General features: G+C 35.2%; 1 protein-coding gene across 2 annotated transcripts in view; it reads left to right on the top strand.

Annotated features, from left to right (window-relative positions):
• RASA3 (RAS p21 protein activator 3) overlaps window positions 1–23,742 on the top strand; it is a 286,768-nt gene that overhangs the window by 224,915 nt on the left and 38,111 nt on the right. For both annotated transcript variants that reach the window (XM_051984259.1, XM_051984258.1), the window contains exons 8-14: window positions 4,152–4,228; window positions 9,130–9,234; window positions 15,793–15,949; window positions 17,185–17,333; window positions 18,799–18,913; window positions 20,183–20,257; window positions 23,159–23,282. In XM_051984259.1, coding sequence (XP_051840219.1) covers window positions 4,152–4,228; window positions 9,130–9,234; window positions 15,793–15,949; window positions 17,185–17,333; window positions 18,799–18,913; window positions 20,183–20,257; window positions 23,159–23,282 — 802 coding nt within the window. The remainder of the gene's footprint in view (window positions 1–4,151; window positions 4,229–9,129; window positions 9,235–15,792; window positions 15,950–17,184; window positions 17,334–18,798; window positions 18,914–20,182; window positions 20,258–23,158; window positions 23,283–23,742) is intronic.

Genomic DNA, 23,742 nt, shown 5'->3' with positions numbered 1-23,742 from the left:
GCAACATAAACAAACAAATAAGAGGCAATGAGTTTGAGGGGAAACAGAATTATGTTTCATTTTGCCTTTTATAGATAGCTTCATATGAAAATGAAACAAAAATAGAGAGAAGTGGAAACTTGATGCTCACCAGAAGATGATCTCCATCTCAAATTGCTTACAGAGCTTAAACTAGACCAGTCTGGTGAAATTCCAGTCTAGATAGATACAGCTATTTCTATGTTCAAAGATGTTACCTGTTTTGGAGAAAGGTGTTCATTTCCCTTCCTGAGGAGAAACAGCATGCACCACATGCATGGTACAGTGTAATGAAAAGAATGCTGAAGTCAAGAGAATCAGGGTTCTATCACTTGTGTGACCCTGGACAATTTAATTTCTCTGGCTCAGTAAAATGGGAAGATCTGAAAAAAATTAACTTAAGGTCCCACCAAGAACTAATAAGAAGAATAACAGCACTTTTATAGAGCCTCAAGGCTTACAGAGTGTTTATGTATATATCTTGATTTAGTTCTCACAAAAATCCTATGAGATAAGTGGTTTAATTGTTCCCATTTTAAGTGACTTATCCAGGATTATCCATCTAGTATCTGAGATAGCATTCTTCCTCATCTCTTCCTACTTGACACTCTATTTACTATGCAGTTGACAATTCATGACTCTGTGGTGCTTATCCTTGAACCTGTAGGTGGTCTTAGTTCCTTCACTGCCCAATCTTAGTCACTTCTTCATGCTACTAACACTAGAGCAGTACTTTGGAGCTTAACCTGTGTTAGAAGTCACACTTGCCACACCCTCCACCTGGTGCTGACCTTACAGACAGATGGCCCCGATGATAAATGAAAAATGGAAAGAAAATGTGGTTAAAAAGAAAAAAGGCAAACATAACTATTCACCTCTCCTGAAACATCAAAATGGCTATTTTAAAGTTCATAGGACCGTTTGAATTTTTCTTCAAACCTTAAAGCATTCTGACAAGTAGATTAGTGATAACTTCATTTTCAAATCAGAAAATTAAGTTTCAGAAATTAAATAATTCACCCCAAATTAATAACTATTTGGATGAGTTAGTTTAGAGCACTGGGCCTAAAGTTTTTAATTACCTATTAGCCTACTGGGCATCTCCAAGAGCTAAAGATATGGAAAGGGTAGGAGGATGGAAGTAGGGGCAATAAACTGTAAGGAAAAATATAAATCAAGTAGATTAATGGAGGAAAAACTCATTCGTAATCAGCTCTACAGCAAAAAGTACCAATTTGGATCAAAATTTTGGCCATCCCAAACTTTAAAGTCTCTTTGAAAATAACTCATAATATAATAGATAATTAATAAACATTTGTTGAATTGAAAGGAGCTGTTTTTGTTAATTTTCGCAGTAACTATTATCATCATCTTGGTCACTTATTAGCAAAGCATGACTAGAAATTATACTAATGTTTTTCTACAAATCAGCATGGTGGGAAAATGTAGTCTAGATGTACACAAATACAGATCATTGTGGATCACCTTCATTCTAGGTTTATTGTTAATATTTTTGCTATCATTTTCATTGTTAATAAAATCTGCTAAGCATTGACTATGTGTAGAATATTGTGCTAGATAGACCATTGTAGAAGACAGCTTAAGATTACCAAAGATAACTTTCTGTAACTCCATGGAGCTTATAATTTAGTAGAAGAATATGATATACCCCCTCAAGTAATCTACAAAATGATGCATAAGACTAGGAACAAGAAAAGTATAATGTGAGATCTAAGAGAGGGAAAGCAATTAATAGTTGGAGGAATTATGGAAGGTTTATTAAAGGAAATGATATTTAATTGAACTTTAAAGAAAGTAGGAGTTATTGTTGTAGCTATTGTTATTTCCACAATGAAAATTTTGTGGGTAGTAGCATCCAACATTTCTCTAAATCAGTCTTGAAGGGGTATTGGGATGGGGGCCGGGAAAGGTTTGTGAGAAAACACATTCCAAACTATAAAAAATTAAGTCATTCCACAGTACCTCAATAGGGGGTTCTATCAATTTTTTATACTTTTGAGTTACTCAAGAAACATTTTTAAAATATCAAGAAAGAAAATACAATATTCATTTCTAAATTTTTCTTTATTCTACTTGCAAGGAGATGGATTTGCTTCCATGTTGATTAATGTGCAAAAGAAGACTTTTAATGGAAAGAAAATCCCTAAGTACTGTTCTTATGCCAAAGTTAGGGATTTTGTTTTTAAATTGATATTTAGGGGTGGAATGAAGTGCCCAGTGGCTTCAGACACATTTTCTATTGGTATTTTATTTTTTCATGCTGGGTTGTGGTTATCTTATGGGTGGGGTACATGATATGTCTGTGTTACATTGGTGAAAAAAAATGAAACTTCAGAAAGTAGTGTTTCTTCCATCTAATGCAATAAACTCATCTGGAGAACTCTCTTCAATTAGAAACATATGGCCTCTTCTTTTGTTTATTAACTATAGGTTTTTATAAGAGTGCTTATACTTCCCCCCTTTTCCTTCACTGAATACAAATTATTGCATTGAAATTTTTTTTGAAAAAATAGACAAAAGAGAAGTTATTTTAGTTATTCTACAAGAAATTATTAAGTATATATCAATCCAGACTCAATGGTCATCACTGGGAATTTAGGGACAAAAATGAAATTGTCCTTTAACTCTTTTAGCAGAAAACAATAACAACAATAATAATAATCATAATGATATTAGTTAGCATTTAAATAGCACTTTAAAGTTTGCCAAGTACTTTACATTTATAGTCCTGTTTGATTCTATATGAACACAGAGAAGTAAATGCAAAACATTGATGATAAAGTATTCATCCAACAATTGTTTTTATTATTATTGTTCTTCAATCCTGTCTGAGTCTTTGTGATACCATTTAGAGTTGTTTTTTGACAAAATTCTGGTGTGGTTTGCCATTTCCTTTTCTAGCTCATTTTACAGATAAGGAACTTAGACAAATAGGATGAAGTGTCCAGGGTCATATAGCTACTAACTGTCTAAGACCATGTTTGAACTCATGAAAATAAGTTTTCCTGAGTTCAGGCCCGGCACTCCATCCTCTGTGTTACTTAACTGCCCTACTTTTATCAACAACATAGTACTAAATCCTAGGAATACAAAGGAAAGCAAAAGCAAAAAAAAAAAAAAAAAAAAATAGACAGTCCCTACCCTCAAAGAACTTACATTATAATAAGAAGAGGCAACCCCTAAAGGAGATCTGGAAGGGAGAGGTGTTACCTTCAGGTGGAAAATTTGGGAAAGTCCGGAGTAGAGCCACCAAGGAAGTAAATATGGATAGTCTGGGCACTTCTTAAAAAATGGTCCTGGACCAAAACTCACCCAGAACCTCCACAGAAATGGCTGGCGATAGTAATTTCCATTGAGAAATTTCCACTAGGAAAGATTTATTCATGAGTTCAAATCTGTCATGAGACAGTTACTAGCTGTGTAACTCTGGGCAAATCACTTAACCCTTAACTGTTTGCCTCAGTTTCCTCATTTGAAAAATGAGTTGGAAAAGGAAATGACAAACAATTCCAGTATCTTTGCCAAGAAAACCCCAAATGGGGTCACAAAGAGTTAGACATGACTGAAAAACAACTGAACATCATCTTCTATTGAAAAATAACCCAAAGTTGTCTTTCTGCTTAGTATTCTTGGCTGATTCAGTTGCTCTGAGGATATGGAACTAAATCTCTTCATAATCTCCCTACTTTTTATGGCAGAATCTCCTGATCATTTCCTAAGACCTCCCCACCTACCCTTCTCCCCATATTCCAAGCCATTGGAAAATTCCTCAAGGAATTGAGTGATTCTGAGACATAGCCATAGGGACCATATTTCTTTTCTTCCACTCCCATTGACACATGAGGAGTGAAGTCTTGGAAAATAATTTGATTAAGATGACTTTCTAAGAAATCGTTGAATCATTCTTGAAATATATTGCAATGAAGTTATTAATAAAATGAATTAATTAAAAAATCCTTGATTTAAGTGTTAGTAATGTAGAATTTTCTTTCATACCATGAAAGGTTGGATGAGTTTTTCTTTGAATGCATATGAGAGATTTTATATAAAAACTTGGTTGTTTCTTCTTGGAGTGGTATTTCAAAGAAGTTTTTTTGCATCTGTTCCATCAGGTGACCAGACCCTGCAGTTATAGCAAAAAGTCCCACTTTGACTTTGAAGAGGAGGATGTTGACAAGCTTGAGATCAGGTAATTAACAAAATGAAGGTTTTCTATTTGGCAATTTAAGTTGGGTGTTTCTTATGTGCTTTGGGGATGAGTAAATATGTATTTAGATTCTCACGATAATTTAAGCTTTAGGAAATGTGAAGCAAAAGTCTAAGAATTTAAACCTCATTAGACTTCCAGAAGTTAAGATAAAGAGAAAAGGAATTCTGGTTATTTATTAGTTGGCTATCAAGTATATTAGTCAGATTACTGAATTTAAATTCAGAAGACCTTTTTATAAATCCAGACTTCACCTGACTAGTTATGCAACTTTGAGCAAATCACTCACTATATCTCCAAGCTTCAGTTTTTTTAACTGTATAATGGGAATAGTTATACTTTCTTGTTTTTCCATCTGTGTTATAAGTCTCAAAGGAGATAATAGCATGAAAAAGTGCTTTCTAACTGTAAAGTACAGCAAAATTTCTGTTGTCATTATAATCAATTTTACATTATGTATCCCACATCTAAGCTAAAGATCTATTTTAAACCAGGGTTTACTTATCTACTTAAAATAGGAGATTTATAGGGAAAGTCATTGCAGATTAGTGAGGCGAGAAAAACTTATAGGATGTTCATAATACATCCATGGTTTTCATAGTCTACACTTATTAAATCTTTAGGAACTTAAGTGAAAATTTAATTATGTTGTTTTTATCTCTAAATATAACAGGGGCATATATGGTTGTAGTTCCTTAACACACACACACACACACACACACAAAATTGTCTGGTCTTTGTGGTTCTGAAAAATCCCCTCTTGTGTTCATTCCTTTTAATAAGCTCTTGACTACTGAGTAACTACTGAACTAAAAGGAAATAGCCTAGCTAAAGAAGAAGTATGGATGGTAAATGGAATTGAATGAGAAGAGGAGTTGGGCTGAGGAAGGGCCAGCTGTTCTATGTCCCTTATGAGACTCATACTTGAGTCTTTCTATACTGTACTATTTGTGGAATAATTGGGGCACTTCCAACCTTCGGTTCAGAAAGGACTTCTTTTTTTTTAAGAGATCCTCTTGCCATATGGAATATGTTAAACATCATTCCCTGATAAAATTATTTTGTCCATATAACCTATATTTTTTTCTCTTATTCCTATCAAGAATGTTGTCATAGAAACAGGGTTTTTTAGGCATTTACCTATAGCTATCTTGTCTTCTGTGATCTTCTTTCTGTGGCAGCCACAGGGAAATGCAGGTGAAAATTAACATCATATGTGGATCAGCAAAGAAAAGGGAGTTGGATATTTAAACAAGGAGCCATTTTTCATAGCCACATTTCCAATACTCAGACAGTAGTCAGTATTTTCCTTCCACTCTTTATATCCCAGCAAGCTGACCTACTCAAATCTCAATTTATAAAATGACTAGTGAGACATTCATATTACACTTCCTGCTTTGTGAAAATGTGCCAACTTCTACTGCTCTTAAGGAAAATAGACAGGAATTCACTCACATTTCCATTTGTCTCTTATTTCCCATGCTAGCTTTTCACTGTAGCGAGTGAATTTATACTCTTTAGTTCCTTTATAAACTAACTTTTGTAAACACATTGGGAACTTTTGATGCTGTGCTACCAAGAAGTAGTGTGAATCACAATTAATGTGTAACAATGTTATGACAACATGTGTATTGTTGCCATTGTTATAACTCTTCATGACCCTATGTGGCTTTTTTAGGCAAAATTACTAGAGTGGTTTTTCCATTTCCTTTTCCAGCTCATTTTACAGATGAAGAAACTGAGGGAAACTGGGTTAAGTGACTTGTCCAGAATCACATAGCTAGTAAGTGTCTGAGGCTGGATTTGAACTTAGGAAGTTGAGTCTTTTTGACTCCAGACCTAGCACTCTATCAATTGTGTCACCTAGCTTCCTCAAAAGCACATATAGTCTGTTTCTAATAATCTAAACAGTGAGGGGGGGGAAAGATACATTCAATTTTTAAATATTAGCTTTATTTAAACTACTTTGTTCATTTAGATGAAATAAATGGTTAAAATAGTTCCCTGTCACTGGAAGGTATTCAAGGAGAGAACATATGATCATTTGATAAAGAATTTTGTCAGAGATTTGATGCAGTAGACAGTATTCTCAACTCTATGGTCCCTTCTAAGTAAGATTCTAACTCTGAAGACAGATATTCTGGGTTCAAATTGCACCTGATGCTAATCAGCTATGTGACCTTAGACAAATCATTTAATCTCATTTTCTTTATCTTTTAAGGGAGGGGAAATTGAACATAAGGGCCTCAGATACTAGGGTCATTTGGAGTTTTATGATGCCAGGGTCACAACAATAATTTATTTTTTAACAGTAAAATGGCTACATTGATATCATCTTCAGAAATTTTCATTGAAAATAATGTTTCTTTAACAGCACGAGACCCTTGTAAACATTTCTGAGCATAACTTGGGTAAAATGAGGGCAGTTTTCCTTTTAGAAGCTATGATTTCCAGACAAGCATATTCACATTAGTAATACAAATTACATTCAGGGAAGAAGTTCCTCTATTGTTTCTCACACCAACACATAATAGCTTACAAGTCTCAAAAAAAAAAAAAAAGAAAGAAAAGAAAAGCTAGTGGAGAGATTTATGAGACAGTTGGGGAAAGCTTTGACACTAATAAAATCAAAGAAAGCAGATTGAAGGCTAATTCTGAGATTGTACAAAATGTTCTCTGACTGTCTTTTTCCCTTCCCCTCTGACACTTCCTCTTCCTATCATAGAAGCAGACAGTTTTTGTTTCTATGTCATTTTCTTTACAGTTGAATCCTTAGGGAAAGAATGTGTCTATTCTAAAGACACATCCTAGTTTGATCACATATTTTACATTTGCCTAGTTCAAGCTTTTAATTTTCAACACTTCAGAATTGTGCAATTGGAGGCTGTCCTCTTGAATGTTCCAGAAGAAGGCTGTACAAAATGACAGGTTCTCATTAAAACTGCCATGTGGTACCAGATGTTCCTTCAGCCTGCAACTTCTCCTTTTTCTTGTAGAGAACCATGTTCTTTGTTTGGTGGTGGTGGGGGGCAGACTGAAGGGTGGATTAAAGACTGAAGCCATTATTTTTTTAAAGCAAGCAAACCTAAACAACAGCTTGGTATTTTCCTTAAAGAAGGAGATGGAGAAAAAAAGGAGGGAGTCAAAGGAAGAGCTAGAAGGAGAGATGTGGGGAAGTAGAGAGAGAGGGAAATAGCAGAGAGGAAGAGAGTCAAAGAGAGGAAGAAAGGGGAAGAGAAGGAAAACAGAGAAGGAGGGAGGGAGGGAGGGAGAGGGAGAGAGAGAGAGAGAGAGAGAGAGAGAGAGAGAGAGAGAGAGAGAGAGAGAATGAATAAATTGTCAATTAGAGATTGGAAATTCTCTTTTTGTTAAACTGAAAATAGTCTACTATGGCAAATTGTATCCAAAGAGTTCCACCTCTGTCGTCTTCCAAATGATCATTTATTTCTTATGATAACACTTTTTGTCTATTGTAGGTTTTGTATGATGACAGTTCCTGTTTTAGCTTGCCTAAGATAATAACAGTACATTGTATTCAATTGTCTAAATTCTATCATTCCGGACCTCAGCCCACCCTCCCAAGTAGTGATGAGAACTTTTATATTAGATTTTCAGCTCCATTTAGAATATTAAAATGGTAGAGTCATACTGTAGGGAAAATTAAGTGTATGAGTAACCTGGCTCTTTGCCATGGAATTGAAAAACAGTTAAACTTACATCACCTTCCAAAGTCAAGGCTACTCAATGGATTCCATAAAAGTGATGGTGGTCCTGTCACTTAGATGGCAGATGAGAGATTATTCATTTTTTCCCCATGTCAGAGATGACCAGATTACTCAGCAAGGTAGATACAGAGGGTCAGATTGTCAAGATGATTTGCTACAAAAATAGTTTTGTGGTTTTGTAGATATTTATGGAATAGTTACACCCTCTCACTGTTTTGGAATATTTTAGTTTAAGGGTATTTCTTATTTTTGTTTTTTCTGCTGTGCCACATGATTGTATGTGATTGGCAGGTGTTGGTTCCTGTACTCTGGGGAGTTGAAAGAATTCAGTGACAAAATTTAATTAATTGATTGATTTTTAGTTTAATGGAATATATGAATGTCACTGTGATTATAAACTGATAAGAAAAAAAGAAAAGAAAATCCATGATTTGGAATGGGTAAAACCAACATTTTCTTGGATATTCCACACATGAAATGAAAATGTTTTTACCCAACTCATTTCATATGTTGTTTCTGAATAACAAATTTAATATCTGAAGAATAATGTACATTGTTTAGAAATTTAGAAATAACTTGGGGATTAGATGTTTGAAGTTTGGCATATAGTATATAAGTTCATGAAGCTTTCTACTTTCCATCCATTCTGAGTTCACCAATGTATCTCCAAAGGAAATGGGAAGAATGCAAAATGGTGAAATGAATGAATTAATATAGATATCTACAGTCCAATAGGGATTTACTTATTGATATTATAAAAACTGTATGGTATAAGGAGTCCATTACCATGAGATATCCTTCTATCTCTAGAGAAACAAAGATACTTTCCAAAGCTTCTGGGGGAGAGTATTTGTCTGTCTGTCTGTCTCTCTCCATATGTGTGGGAGGCTTTTTTATCTCACATATTATATAATAACAGGTCATTTCATATTTAGAAATAAAATAATAGTTCTTGAAAGCAGGGCCCAGTTATTGCTCTTCTCCACCACAAAGCATGGCATGACACACATTGTACCTTATAGTAGATGCTTTATAGATATTTGATTAATGAATGTTGAATGGTTATTACCTTGAGCATTTTGATGTATCAAGATTGTTTTCTTTTCTCATCTTTAAATGAAAATTGTACTATTTATTGTTGGTGTCGGTTTATTTCAGGGTTGACCTATGGAATGCCAGTAATTTGAAGTTTGGAGATGAGTTCCTAGGAGAATTGAGGATTCCTCTGAAAGTCCTTCGACAGTCCAGTTCTTATGAAGCATGGTATAGTAATATCTATCTCCTTAAAGCTCAGCTATAAAGTAATCTCACCCATCTAGAAAATAATTATTTTCTTTTGTAAATTTAATTTTTTTTCAGTTCTTCTCCTTTTACTCCCTTTTCTACCCAGCAAAAGGAAAGAATTATCATATTCATTTTATATGTATGTGTGTATGTTTGTGTGTATTTATAAAGTCTTGCAAAATATATTTCCACATTAGTTATATTGTGGGGAGGGGAGAAAAGCATTAAAGTAAAGGCAATTTTTAAAAATTATGCTTCGATGTGCACTCAGAGTTTATCAGTTCTTTCTCTGGAGATGGATAGCATTTTTCAATGTGATTCCTTTGGAACTGTCTAGGATCATTATGTTTCTGAGAAGAACTAAGTCATTCATAGTTGATCATGTTACAGTGTTGTTGTTACTGTGTATAGTATTCTTCTAGTTCTGCTTACTTCACTTTGCATCAGTTCATGTAAATTTTCCAAAGTTTTTCTGAAAGGATCCTATTACTTGTTTCTTACCACATAATAGTATTTCATCACAATCATATGCCGCAACTTACTCAGCCATTCCCCAGCTAAAGGGTATTGTCTTAGTTTCCAATTCTTTGCCACCACAAAAAAGAGCTGCTACAAATATTTCTACACTTATAAGTCTTTTCCTTTGATCTCTTCGGTGTATAGACCTGGTAGCAGTATTGTTACATCAAAAAGTATACATATTTTATAGCCTTTTGAGTACAGTTCCATATTGCAGAACTTACTGTAGAAAAAAAGCAAGTAAAAATAATGTTTCTGAGCAGCTTAAATTTCAAATACAAAATTGTCAAAATAATTTTGTTTATGATTTCTCTTAGTGCCTTTTACTCTGCTTGTAGTTGTTCAGTCATTTCAGTTCTGTATGATGCTTTGTGTCCCCATTTGGGATTTTCTTAGCAAAGACACTGAAGTGGTGTGACATTTCCTTCTTCAGTTCATTTTACATATGAGAAACTGAGGCAAATAGGATTAAGTGACTTACCCACAGTCACAGCTAGTAAGTGTCTGAGGCTGAATTTGAACTCAGGAAAATTATTCTTCCTGACTGTAAGCCTGGCACTCTATCCACTTATCCCTTTTTGTTCTTACTTGATATATAGTTCTTATAAGATTGGTTATCTCATTTTCGGTCTCTCAGAAAATTAGAAATGAGAAGGGCTGCTATAAAGATATATATCATCAGAAGCAAGAAATGAGAGCTAACAACGTTACCAAAAGAGAGTGCAAAAAACACAAAAGAATTTCCAATAAATAAGTATAGTAGCCTAAGGACATTTGATGTAGGAGCATATAGCTCTTCACATCTTAAGAATCCCTTAGGACATTACTTCTTAATCAAAAAAACTACTGTAATTGGTGTTCATAACCAGTTACTCCTTAAGGAAGTATCTACTAAACATCTACTAGGAAGCAAGAACATTAAGCACTAATTGTAATGGGCTGAGGCTTGGGTTGATGCACTGAGGTCCCAAGCACATGAGGCTAAATAGTAATTGGACCATACTCTATTAATATATAAGCTTGGAGAAAGAATGGCCCCACCCACTCTTTGTGCAGGTCCTGATGTGTTGTATAGGAAATGACGATTTTGGTGGGTGGAGGCAGGGGAGTGGAAAAGGAAGGGGAAGGAGAGACTTTTGGGATTGCTATTCGATGGTTTGCTCTAACAAACAGAAAGGTTGTTGCAATGGCAAAAGCTAGCAGAGAGAGAGAGATCTGAGCTGAGCAAACCGTCCCACCTCAGCCCATTATAACTAATTATGTTTCAGGCATTGTACTGAGCATTTTATAAATATTATGTCACAACAAAGCTGGAAGGTAGATGGCATTACTAGCTTCATTTTAGAGATTAGAGAACTGAGGCTGGCAGAAGTTAAGTATCTTGCCCAGAGTCACACAGCCAGTAAGTGTCTAAGACAAGATTTAAAATCATATCTTCCTACCCACTCTATCCACTAAGCTGTTGTGTCCAACTTTTTGTGATCCTCTGGACCATATTGTCCATGGAATTTTTTTTGACAAAGATACTGGAACAGTTTGCCATTTTCTTCTCTAGTGGATCGAGGCCCAGGATCACATTGCTAGTAAGTAATCTAAGGCAAGATTTGAATTCAGCTTTTCCTGACTCCAGATCCAATGCTCTCTCTATAACTATAGAACCACTACTATGTACAAAAAAGATAGTGCATTAGGGGTTATGGAGAATATCAAAAAGACTAAAATGTTAGATATCACTAATGACCTCCATATTATTAAATTCAGTGATCTTTTTCTGTCATCCTCTATAGAGGTTTGCCATTTTCCTCCTCCAACTCCTTTTACAGATAAGACAACTGAGACAGAGTTAAGTGACTTTCTCAGGGTCACACAGCAAATAAATGTATGAGGCTGGACTTAAACTCAGGAATATGAGACTTTCTGACTCCAGGTCTAGAACCCTATCCACTGAGCCACCTTGCTGCCTCTTTCTTACCTTGCACATAGTAGTGTACTTGATTAATATTTGAATTAAAAGGTACTGGTGGGCCAGATTGTGAAATGGCTTGCATTCCAGGTGAGTCTGGATTTTACTCAGCAGTAAATGAAGAACTGATAAAGAGGAGTCTTAGGAAGTGACACAAGCCGAGAAAAGTTTTAGAAATGTTCATTTGGTGCTTGAGAGACAGAGAAGAATCAATGGCTTGTGATAGTTTTGGAGCAAAGTAACTTGTGTTCAATCTTGCTTCTGTCACATACTATCTGAGTGCTAATCTGTATTCTTAGATGGAATTTCTACAGGGGGAGGTGTCTCTCTCTCTCTCTCTCTCTCTTTTTCTCTCTCTCTTTGTGTGTGTGTGTGTGTGTGTGTGTGTGTGTGTGTGTAAAAAGAAAGAAAAGAAGAAAAAAGGAACAAATAAAAGAAGGGAAGGAAAGAAACAAAGAAGGAAGAGAAAGAAACAAGGAAAGAAAGTTGAAAAGAAATGAAGGAAGTTGGAAAGAGAAAAAAGAAGGAAAAGAAAGAAGAAAGTAAGGAAAAATGATAAGAGGAAGTCTATCATCAAATTCAGTGATCTTTCCACTGTTCTATGAGAACAACTAGTTACAAAATAGTTACCAAGGGAGTCCATTTAAACTCAACATCTTTGATCTTTTGAAATTCATAGCATGAAACCTAACAGTTTCCAACATAGAGACACAGCATCACATTGGGAGAACTAAAAGTGACCCCTTCTCTGTGCCTGCCTCTTCTGGAAAAAAAATTGGTGACGTTTTGTCACAAAGACCAAGGGTAGGAGAAAGCCTTGTTGAAACAAGCTAGGATTTCACCTCAAGAAAATGTGTGACTTGACAATCTTGGCATCAACTGTTTGTGGTGAGCAGAAAAATAAAGAAAGAAAGAAAAGGACTAGGATGTGGTGATCAAGAGGACTTTTAGTGACCTTAGCCAGAGAGTGGGTGGTAGAAAAGTGGAGCCACAGATTTTGTCTTAGAAGGTCTGTGATAAAATGAAAGGGGGAGAGTTAGGACTCAGGGAGTTTGATAATCCTGTGTTATCAAGAAAAGATGAGTTTTTTCTTGAGTTTAAGAAAGCAAGCAAGTGTGTAATGCATTTTATAAATATTTCTGAACAAAATGGTTAAAATGTTGGATTTTTTTCAAGTTTTGATACTGTAAGAGGTAAATACTCAGCTACAGTATAACAGAATAATCTAGACAAGCTCAAAATTTATTATAGCAGGATGTAATCATTCATGATAGTATCACTACAGTTATGTTACATGTTAGTTCAGCATCCAAACTTTTCATGAGTCCTTTTGGAGTTTTCTTGGCAAAGATACTGGAGTGGTTTGCCATTTCCTTTTCTAGCTCATTTTTCAGTTGAGGAAGCAGAAGCAAACAGGATTAAGTGACTTTTCCAGGTTCACACAGCTACTGTCCCAGACAAAATTCAAACTCAGGTCTTTCTGACTCCAAGTTTAGTGTTGTGGTAGGATGCAGTAGGTTATAAATCAGCGTCACCACTGCTGTATTACATTCCAGTAACTATGCTATTGAAAAAATGCAGTATAAAGAAAGGGTGCTTGGTGTAGGGGACTTGATGAAGAACTCCCTTAGAGTTAGAAGGAAATATCTTCATCTACAGGAGAGGAAAATGACAAATCATTCCAGTATCTTGACCAAGAAAACCCTTTGTACGGTATGGTCCATAGAGTCATGAAAAGTCAGATATAATTGAACAATCTAAGAGAGAGATAAAGAATTGGGGAACATTTCAGGCACAAAGAGTGCTTGAGTAAAAACAAGAAGATCTGTGCCATCTGAACAAAGCAACAAAGTAAATGTAAGGTAGTGCCTGCTGGCATAGCTATCAGTCAGTTAACAATAATTTATGAGTGCCTGCCACATGCAGAGTAGAGATTCTATACTGTTGGCAGAAGCGTAATGGTGGTGGTAGTATTGGAATTTGAATACCAAAAAAAAAGAAAATATGAACCCAATATTTTAGTTACAACCTAGTTAAGGAAAGAATTAATCATGTTAATCTTTGTATTTTTATTGAGTATACTCTGGCTATAATTATTGGATAAGATTTTACATTTCAATATCATTAAACCCTTGACTGGAATGGGCCCATATTACTGGATTTGTTCCAGGATAAGTTGATTATATTTTTTTGAAGAAACACTCAGCCGTAACAAGAAGGCATTTGAGATAGGTGTGTGTGTGTATGTGTGTGTGTATGTGTGTGTGTGTGTGTGTGTGTGTTTTGTACATGTATATGCAAAAAGCAATTATGTAAATTTGTGACTTTTGAACTGTGGCCCATTTAAGTTTTCCAAGCATACTCAGGCTTGTTTTGATGCTCCAGATACAAATTCTGCTGAGAGAATTCAAACATTTTCATATGGAATGTTTAAATTGGCAGGCAAAGGGGAATGAATTAAAGCAGCATCTTATAAAAAATCACTTTGCATTAAAGAAGTCTGCTGCTGAATGAAATGGGCCACACTAGGATAAGGGTATAGGGAAAAGAAGAAAAGAAACAATACAAATTACCACTAAAAATTATCAGACCCTAGAAAGTTTAACTAAATTAGTTTTCCTCTATCAAGAAAGATTGTTTTACAGTCATTAAAATAATTAAAACTCAACTTTATTTGCTACTAGCTTATCTTCTTCCTCTTGCCTAGTCCTTATAACTTTTTCTTCTCTCATCCTGTTTCTTTTCTTTTCTTCTTCCACTTTTCAACTTTGCCTTGATTCCCAGACTTCATCTCTTTTTTGTCCATCTTTCCCCTGCCCCTTTCTTCATTTCTCTTTTTTTTAAAAATAAATATATAGTTTCTTATTAGTAAAACTGCCAGCAAAGCACCCAGAATCAACTTGTTCCCAGCCATAGAACTGAGCTATAGAAGAATTTCCTTTGAAGACTATCTGTGTATCTGTAGTACTTCCTTTCATGAACCATGTTCAATAGCTAAACAATTATCAGGTCTTATCTACAACATCTTATGTATTTATCTACCTTTCACTGTTCCCTTCTATTTCTTCACTACTCCATCTCACTTTGATTACTCTTATAGCTTCCCAGCTTCCAGTCCCTCTTTTCTCCCAAAAAGTTGCCAAAAGAATCTTCTTTAGACTCAGGTCTGATCTTGTCACTCTGGCTCTTAACCTTTCAGTTATTCCTCATATCCTACAGGATAAAATATAATCTTCTTAGCCTTTCATTTACTTATAACCCTCAATAATCTGGCTCCCACCTTTCTTTTCATCATTATTTCATACTATACTCCCTATGGAGTTCCATAGGGTTCCATATGGACTCCATAGGGTTCACTATGGAATATAGTGTGAAATAATGATGAAAAGAAAGGTGAACTCTTTATTCCAAACCCTTAATGAACCCTTTATTCCAAACATATGGAACTTAGACATTCCTCAGACTCAGACTCAATACTTTTATTTCTCACCTTCATGTCACCCACTACTTATGCCTATAGTTTATTCCTTCCTCATCTCTGCCTCTATCTCCTCCCATGATTGGATTCCTATATCTTAAATATGTCTTCCTCTTTTCTGCTTATCTTCTTTCAAGACTCAATTCATGTGCTCCTCTGAGAAGCCTTTCATGAGTATCCTAGACAAAACGGCTTTTTGTTGACTCATTTATATTTGTATTTATATGTATTGTGTCCTGCAAGTAAAAATGTAAGAACTATGAGGGTAGGGACTATTTTATTTTCAATTTTGTAGCTCCAGCACTGGGACTCAACTGAGCAATATTTGCTTAATTGAACTGAGTCAAACTGGCCCCCTCTCCTCCAATCTCAGTCCTTCCTTTGCAAAGGTATTCCTTCACTCAGGCACCTAGGTTTGTTGTTGTTGTTATTATTTCATTTTTGAAGAGGATTGATGTTGAGGGCTAACTTAACAAACTGCTTTATAAGTAACTGAAAGTAATGAAACAGAACTTGAAAGTGCCTATAGCTTTTAAGATATAACTAATTCATATTTGGTTTCCCCTTCTCTTTCCAGGTATTTCCTACAGCCCAGAGATAATGGCAGTAAATCTTTGAAACCAGGTGATCTGGGTTCCCTAAGGTTAAATGTAGTTTACACTGAAGATCATGTATTTTCCTCAGATTACTACAGCCCTCTTCGAGACCTCCTGTTAAAATCAGCAGATGTTGAGGTAATTTGGTTGCTTGCACCTCAGGTTTATCTACCAGTGACCTCTCTCACATTGTCAGAAACATTCTCATTCTCCCACCAACCAGAAGAGATTGAACCCTTCTCAGATTGTGCTTCCTTTCCATATTTATGATTTTCATAAGACATTTCTCTCTTACTTTCTTGTTTTTGTGCCCTATTGAGAGATCATTATCTGCTCATACTGGCTGCAAGGAAAGACACACCCAAGCCTTCTGCAGTTAGAACCGTTGATGTGAACCCACAGGCAGTGTGTACAACTTCCTAATTTTGTGTTTGAATGTGAAAAAAAGCAACCTTCTTTCTTTGCTTGATAAAACTTTTTTTGTCTGGGTTTAGATGAGAGGTTCTGGAGAAAAGAAATCTTATATGACTGACACCTTTTTTTTTGTAATATATGTAATGAGTCAGTGATGTCCAGGGACAATGGAAATATAAAAACTGAATTTGAACCTTCAGAAAATACATTTTTTTATTTTTACCTGAGGGGTGTATTTATAGTGGGCGGAAATGATGATACCACAGAAATGGGTGAGGAGAGGGAAACTACTTAACTTGATTTTCATCATTCTCATTTCCCCGAAATCCTGATGTTTTATATATAACCAACCTTTTGATCACAAGAGAGAATTCAGATGCAGAGAGTTTTGTTTTCTAATTGCTGCCCTTTGGTTACTGGGTGACCCTGACTAGAAACCAAAAATTTCACAGACTCTCAGATTTAATGAATTCTAGAGCTGGAGGACACCTCTTGTTTTTATTCAGCTGTCATAGCAGCATTCAACTCCTCATGACCCTACTCATGATTTTTCTTGACAAAAATAATAGAGTAGTTTTTCATTTTTTTTCTCCAGCTCATTTTACAGAAGAGGAAACTGAGGCAAACAAGATCTCACTGTTAGTCTGAGACTGGCTTTAAATTCATGTCTTCTTGACTCCAGGCCTGTTGCTTTACCTGACTAGGAAAACACCTTAGAGATGGTCTAAAGCATTCCTCCTAATTTGCAGATAGGGAAAGTGAGGTGGAGATAATGGCTCATCCAGAATATCACAGTTCATTAAAGGGAAGGCTAGGACTACAATCTTCATCTGGTATTCTGCCTCCCTAACAAATCCTCCAAGAACACTCTTCCTTCAAGTGAAGTTAATGCAGGTCTAAGAAAACGTGGTCTGTTGGGTGCTTGCTCTATGAACATTTCTCTCTCTCTTCTTTGCCAGCCTGTGTCTGCTTCTGCAGCCCACATTTTGGGAGAAGTATGTAGAGAAAAACACGAAGCAGCAATCCCACTTGTGCGCCTCTTCTTACACTATGGCAAAATTGTGCCTTTCATCAGTGCCATTGCCAATGCTGAAGTGAAGAGGACTCAGTGAGTATCAAATACCCACTCCCTTGTACAAATGGGGGGGGAATAAAACAATCCCCCAAATTCCAGAATTGAAAAAGGATAGTTTATATAACTGTGGCTCTAGGGCTTATAAAGAACTTTATTTCCCTCAAAATCATGTTAGTGATTTAAGTACCATGGCACTCCCATTCTATAGATGAGAAAACCAAGACTTACAGAGTTAAAAGACCTGGCCCTCAATCCCACAATTACTATGTATCAGAGATGGAATTCACATCAGATTTCCTCACTCCAAATCCTGATTACTTTTCATGATTTTCAGAAATTAATAGATATTAACAATCATAGTTTAGAGGAAAAAATGTAAAAATACAGACTTTACTAGGCTTAGGTGATTGGATGATTATAAAATAATCATAAATATTTATAAGATTGTAGGATAAAAAATTTAGAGGGAGGAAACTATGGTCTTTTAGTCCAGTTCCCTCATCTAGTAGCTGAGGAAACTGGAGATCAAGAGGTGATCCAGAGTCACACAGCTAGTTTATTTTATGCTTGACAGAAAGATGGAAAAAAAAAACAAAACAAAACAACAAAACCCAAAGTATAGATTTTTTCCTGTTATAATCACATACTAAGGTGGGGGTTTTTGTTTAGTTTTTTTACTGTCCGCTTTTTTTATTCAGGAAGCTATTAGATGAGTGAACTAAGATATCTATGTATCTTATCTTGGGAACTGATTTCATTAGAAGTCTGAGTTTAGCTCACTCTCACCCGTTCCCCTGCTGTTGTATTTTTTAATCAGTCTAAAGATGAAAGTAGTAGCCAAAGAACCATATTTAGATATAGCTGTTAAGAAGTCTGTGCAAATGGAGCTGAAAATTGGTAGAAATGTATCACCTTCAGGGCAAGTTAGTATTCTGGATACTGAACTCTGCAGTAGGTATGATTGGCAGCCAGAAGGCAATGACTACTTTACTCATGAGAATACATGAGTATTGCTGCCACAGACTATTCTAGAGGCTTCCCTATTTACTAAAGCTGGCACTGAGCAGTTTATTCTGTATAGGATTTTGCAGTGCCTCTTCTATCAACCAAAGGTTTTCAGTCCCAGAATCATTAATCCATTGCTTATTTTTTAAAGATTTTTTTTCTCTTTTGGCAATTCAAAATTCACAAAAAATTGATAGGTAGACAGTGGCCAAAATCATTGTCTCCTTCATAATCTGAAAAAAGTATGAATTTTTAACATAGAAAAAAAAGATTTAGAGGAAGTTTAAAATACCTAACAGTTGCATCAACAAATGTAGTTTAAAATGTCTATTAAAGATCTGAAATTATATTCACCACTATTAAGGATTTTCTCAGCAGTCCTTTGTCAGATAGAGGTGTGTTCACAACCCAATCTTAAGCTCCTATGATGGCAATTAAAAAAAAATTCTTTTTTTTTCAAGAGTCAAAATTACTGAAATTTATTCTTTTCCAGAGATCCAAATACCATTTTCAGAGGAAATTCTTTAACATCCAAGTGTATTGATGAGACAATGAAGCTGGCAGGAATGCATTATCTTCAAGTTACATTAAAGCCCATTATAGAGGAGGTAAGGACATTAGCTTGAAAAATCTTTTGAGAACAGGTATTGGTGATTTTTGTCATTTTAAGCTTTTCTAAATGGAAAGTAGGGATTTGCTTGCAAATTCAGGTAGACATTAAAATCCTGCTTTTCTTCTAATATTCAGCTCAGCTGCCACGTCTTACTTCATTAAACCTTCCTTAATCTCCCTAATTAAAATTTTTCTTTCTTCCCCCAATCTTCCCACACTACTTTGTCTGGATCTTTCCTGTCCTCCCACTCCTTCTGAGTTACTCTCTAGCTTGTACTGTAGACATATCCTACCCAATCTAGATGATTGTAAATTCTTTCCATGAATCCTTTAAAAATCCTTATATTTTCATTACGTAGTACATGGCTCTATATACAGTTGGCACTAAATAAACACTATTTAACCTTGCATTTATAGTGGCAGAGCTGGACTTTTGTTCATGAAGAGGAAGTTTCCCTAGAGTTTGACAAAAATTCATGCCACTTTTTCCATGTTTGGGAAAATTTACTTTAAACAAATATTTGACCTCAGATAGAATAAGCTAATACTAAAAATCTCATTGTCATCAACAAGGACTCCCACTCATTCTGCATTCTTAAAGCAATATGGCTATTGCTAGATATCTTTTGCAGCTGTTTAATGTGGTGACTTTTTATTATCTCCCCAGTACAATGCCATTGTTCTCTTCCCAGGGTAGTAATTGAGTGACAAATTTAGATCTTGTATTTCCTTTCCAAGTGAATCAGCACTTTCCTACCTAAACTGTTAACTGTGATAACTTGTCAAGAAGTATTTCCCCCTTGAGTGATTTTTGCCAAATGATCCTTTTACACATGAAATAGTAGCATATTAAGTCATATTCTGCCTTGAGCAATTGAGTAAAAAAATCATTTAAAAACGGAATATATCTATAAAACAGAAATTTTTATCCACATTTGACAAAGCTTAGCCACCCATCAGCTATTACATAGCAATGTTGTAGTTTAAAGCAGGATAGACTGCGGATGGGAGAGACTAGAGGTGCAAAAATTCGTTTCAACCTGTTAGCCTGAGAATCTGGCTATTTGTAGGCAAGCATGTCAAATCCCTGGAAAACCGCTAATTGTACTTAAATCTTTCCCTGGAATAAGTAGAATGGCCAAGGGAATGATGTGACATGATCATTCGTATATATTTCCATAGTGCTAGGTATCCATGAAGCTTACTCTCTTTCTATATATTTGATATCCACTTTATGTAGTCATTAGTGCAAATGTTCTTTCCAGATATGTCAAGTCCACAAATCTTGTGAAATTGATCCAGTAAAGTTAAAAGATGGAGAAAACCTGGAAAACAATATGGTAAGACATTATTCCCTTTACTTTTTTATTCCATACACACATTTTGTCATTGAAAATCAAATCTCTTGGTTATTATTTTTCTGGCCTTCAGACAATTTATGGCCTCTTGTTTTACTATGCATGGTAAGTCTGAGTAGAGAATGGTTCCAAGTCATGTTGCTAAGGATAATCACTGCTGGAGAACTGGTTATTTTGGGAGGATGCAAATTGAAAGATTTTTCTTCTAGCCAAGTTTTGTTTAATTGCCTCTATTTTTTTTTCTTGTATAAATTTTCCTATTCCAGAAATGCTTTTTTTTTTATCATTTCCTCATTATCTTCTTTCTTCTCATTTGATTATTGATTTACTAATATCAATTCTTCTTGATAATACCAGTAATCTTCCTTTTAGAATCTCTTTTATTATTCTTAACTTCTAAACAGAGCATTTCCAATTCATTTACATCACCATACCTTTTAAACCTGTATAATTTGTCCCCTCCCTTTTTTTGTTAAGCCTTCACAAATGAAATTATTCAAAACAGATGCTCTTTTCCCCGTTTCACAGAATTTGTTCCTTTTCTTTTCTCTTCCTCACTTTCTCTTTTCCTTCCTTTCTTCCTTTGGGGAAGCATCATAATATAGTAGATAGAGTGATGGGTTCTGAAGCCAAAAGATGTGGACACAAATCCCACCCACCCAATCTTACTACCTGTATGACCTGTTATGTATCGACTTATATATTTACATCTTGTTTTCCACAGTAGATTAGAAGTTTCTTCTTTTATTTTTATTTTTCTTATCTTTTAAATTTTAATAATTTTTATGTTTATTTTATTTTTCAAACTTAAATTTTATGTTTTATCTTCTTTATTAATACCCAGCATGATTAGCATGATATCTAGACCATAGTAAACACTTAAAGAATGCTTATTGCTTGATTGATTGCTTAATTGGGCCTCAGCATCCTCATTTGTAAAATATCTTAGTTTCTGATTTATGATTCTATCATATTTTCTTTTGTCTAATTTCAATTAAACTATTCTAACCCTTTACCTTAAGTTTTAGGACTTAAGCTTTATTTTTCTTTTTCCTTTCTAAATTTAATTTTTTTGTTAAATTTAAAGGGAATTCACCTTGCTTTTTTTTTTTCCCTCTGAGGCAATTGAGTTAAGTGACTTGCCCAGGGTCACACACAGTTGGAAGTGTTAAGTGTCTGAGACCAGATTTGAACTCAGGTCCTTCTGCCTTCAGGGCTTGTGCTCTATCCCCTGCATCATCTAGCTGCCCCATTCACCTTGCTTTTAAAGGGCTCTATCCCTATTTGTTCTTGTCCCTTACTGGTTTTTTGCTCACTTTTCATGTGTTCATCTTTTATCTTAATCCTTTGTTCTGCCTATACCTATGACTTAAATTCTCAGCTCTGTTATCATTATTAGTTCTTAAGTTCTGTCACCATTATCATCATCATTATTATTCCTAGTACTTATTATGCCTAGTGCCTGGAGGGATCATTATAAATTCCTCTTCATAAAAGCTTCCAATGATTAATCCATTCCTTAAGGGACTGAACTTCCCTTTCCATTCACAGGTGTCATTCCTTTCTCATACAATAATGATTTTTTTAAAAAGCCCACAACTATATCTTACCTCTTTTCCCATTCATTGTCACAACATTTCTACAACAATGGTAGGCACATTCCTATTATTTCTCATCTTGCAGATGAGGAACCTGAAGGACAGAGAAAGTAATTCTTCCTGGAGCACATAGTGCAACCAAGTTTCCTAACTCCTGAACTAATGATGCATTTGATTTTTAACATAAATGATTATCCGTAGGGGAGGAAAAGTGTATCTTTTCCCCTCATATATTCTTCAGTGAATGATGATTGTTATCATATAATTCTATTTGCTGTCTTAATTTGTATATGCATTCAGAGAGTAGAAGGCTGATTTTCTGACACAGGTTTTGAGGGCATGACTAGGAGGTCATTTTTTTTTTATCAGAGAATAAGCATTATACCAGTTTAAGTTGGAGGAACCAAAACTCCAATGTTTTAAAACTTTGGCATTTCATAACAAGAGGCTTCTGTGGCTTCAAACACCCCGTCTACTTAAGGAGTGCTATCTCTGAATAGATGCAGTGGACTTCCTCTACTCCCTTCATTTGCTTTTTATTTTTTAGCTTTCAATCCATATTAGCTGGGATTCTGGGCTTTGACTCAGAAGGGTTTGTACTACTCCCTACCCAAGCTCAATGTGGCTGCACTATGGGTAAGTGGATCACTTACCTTTACAGTTTTTATAGCCTCTATTTGAGAAATGTGAATAATAATACTATTTGGGTAATAATAATAATAATAATACCTAGAATTCATTTCAAGCTTTAAGATTTTCAAAACATCTTGTGAATCATTTTACCTTTATAACATCCCTCTGAGGTAGATGCTGTTATTATACCCATTTTACAGATAAAAAAACTGTGGCAATCAGCAGATAAGTGCCTACTGTCTTAGATAAGACTAAGTATCATAGATTTGATTTGAACTTGAGTCTTCTGATTTCAGGTCCAGTACTCTATCCACTATGCCATCTAGCTGGGTAGCAACATAGGGAGAGCACCAAATTTAGAGTCAAATAATCTGAGTTCTATTCCTGGCTTGGCTATCTACTAGTTGTATCACTTTGGCCGGGGCAATTAATTTCTACGGATCACAGTTTCCTAGATTGAACAATTTAGTTAAAAAAGCATTGGTATAAGACAAAATATTCTAAGTTCTAAGGATAGAAAAGCAAAATCAAAATAATTCCTGCCCTCAGGAAGCCTAGATGTTCATTAAGGTCATTTTCTGTTCTAAGTCCCATGAAACAATATTTGATACATGACAGTAAAATATCTGGATCAATTTGAAATGTGTTGCAGGAAAACCTGAGGCAGTATGTTGATCGCATCTTTAATGTTATTACGAAATCTGGGGTAAGCTGCCCAACCGTCATGTGTGATATTTTCTTTTCCCTGAGAGAGTCAGCTGCCAAACGATTTCAAGGTGAGTTTCCTATATCCATTAATAGTTAGCCTGGTTAAAAATAATTACATTCCCACCTTTGGTAATTACCTTTCTATTTGCAATGTCTCCCAACTATAATGGTGACTTTTTAAAAAGTTAATCCTACAGAAAATAGAGAAATTGTTTTAAAATTAAACAAATAGACTAGCGATGATATGATAGGCAGGTTGATATTGTTTGCCTTTTTAATTTTGCAGGGAAGTGGGTGAGAGCAATTTATTCTCTTGCCTACTGTTTCCCTAGGTATCTCTCCTGTTTTCTTTCTTTGGATGTACTTTAAAAAAAAATTCCCTGGGACCATTAAAGAATTTCTGGCACTTTCCTCATAGGGTTGGAACCTATTCTGTCTCTTGGCTACTTTCCAGTTCAGATAAATTAACTTCTTTTAGTGTTCCCACTTGAAATTTCCTTAACAGCCTCGTCTTACTATCAATTAGAG

The sequence above is a fragment of the Antechinus flavipes genome, chromosome 3, assembly GCF_016432865.1.
Source record: "Antechinus flavipes isolate AdamAnt ecotype Samford, QLD, Australia chromosome 3, AdamAnt_v2, whole genome shotgun sequence".
NCBI lineage: Eukaryota > Metazoa > Chordata > Mammalia > Dasyuromorphia > Dasyuridae > Antechinus > Antechinus flavipes.
The sequence above is the reverse complement of the archived record's forward strand: the minus strand, read 5'-3'. Positions and strand labels throughout refer to the sequence as shown.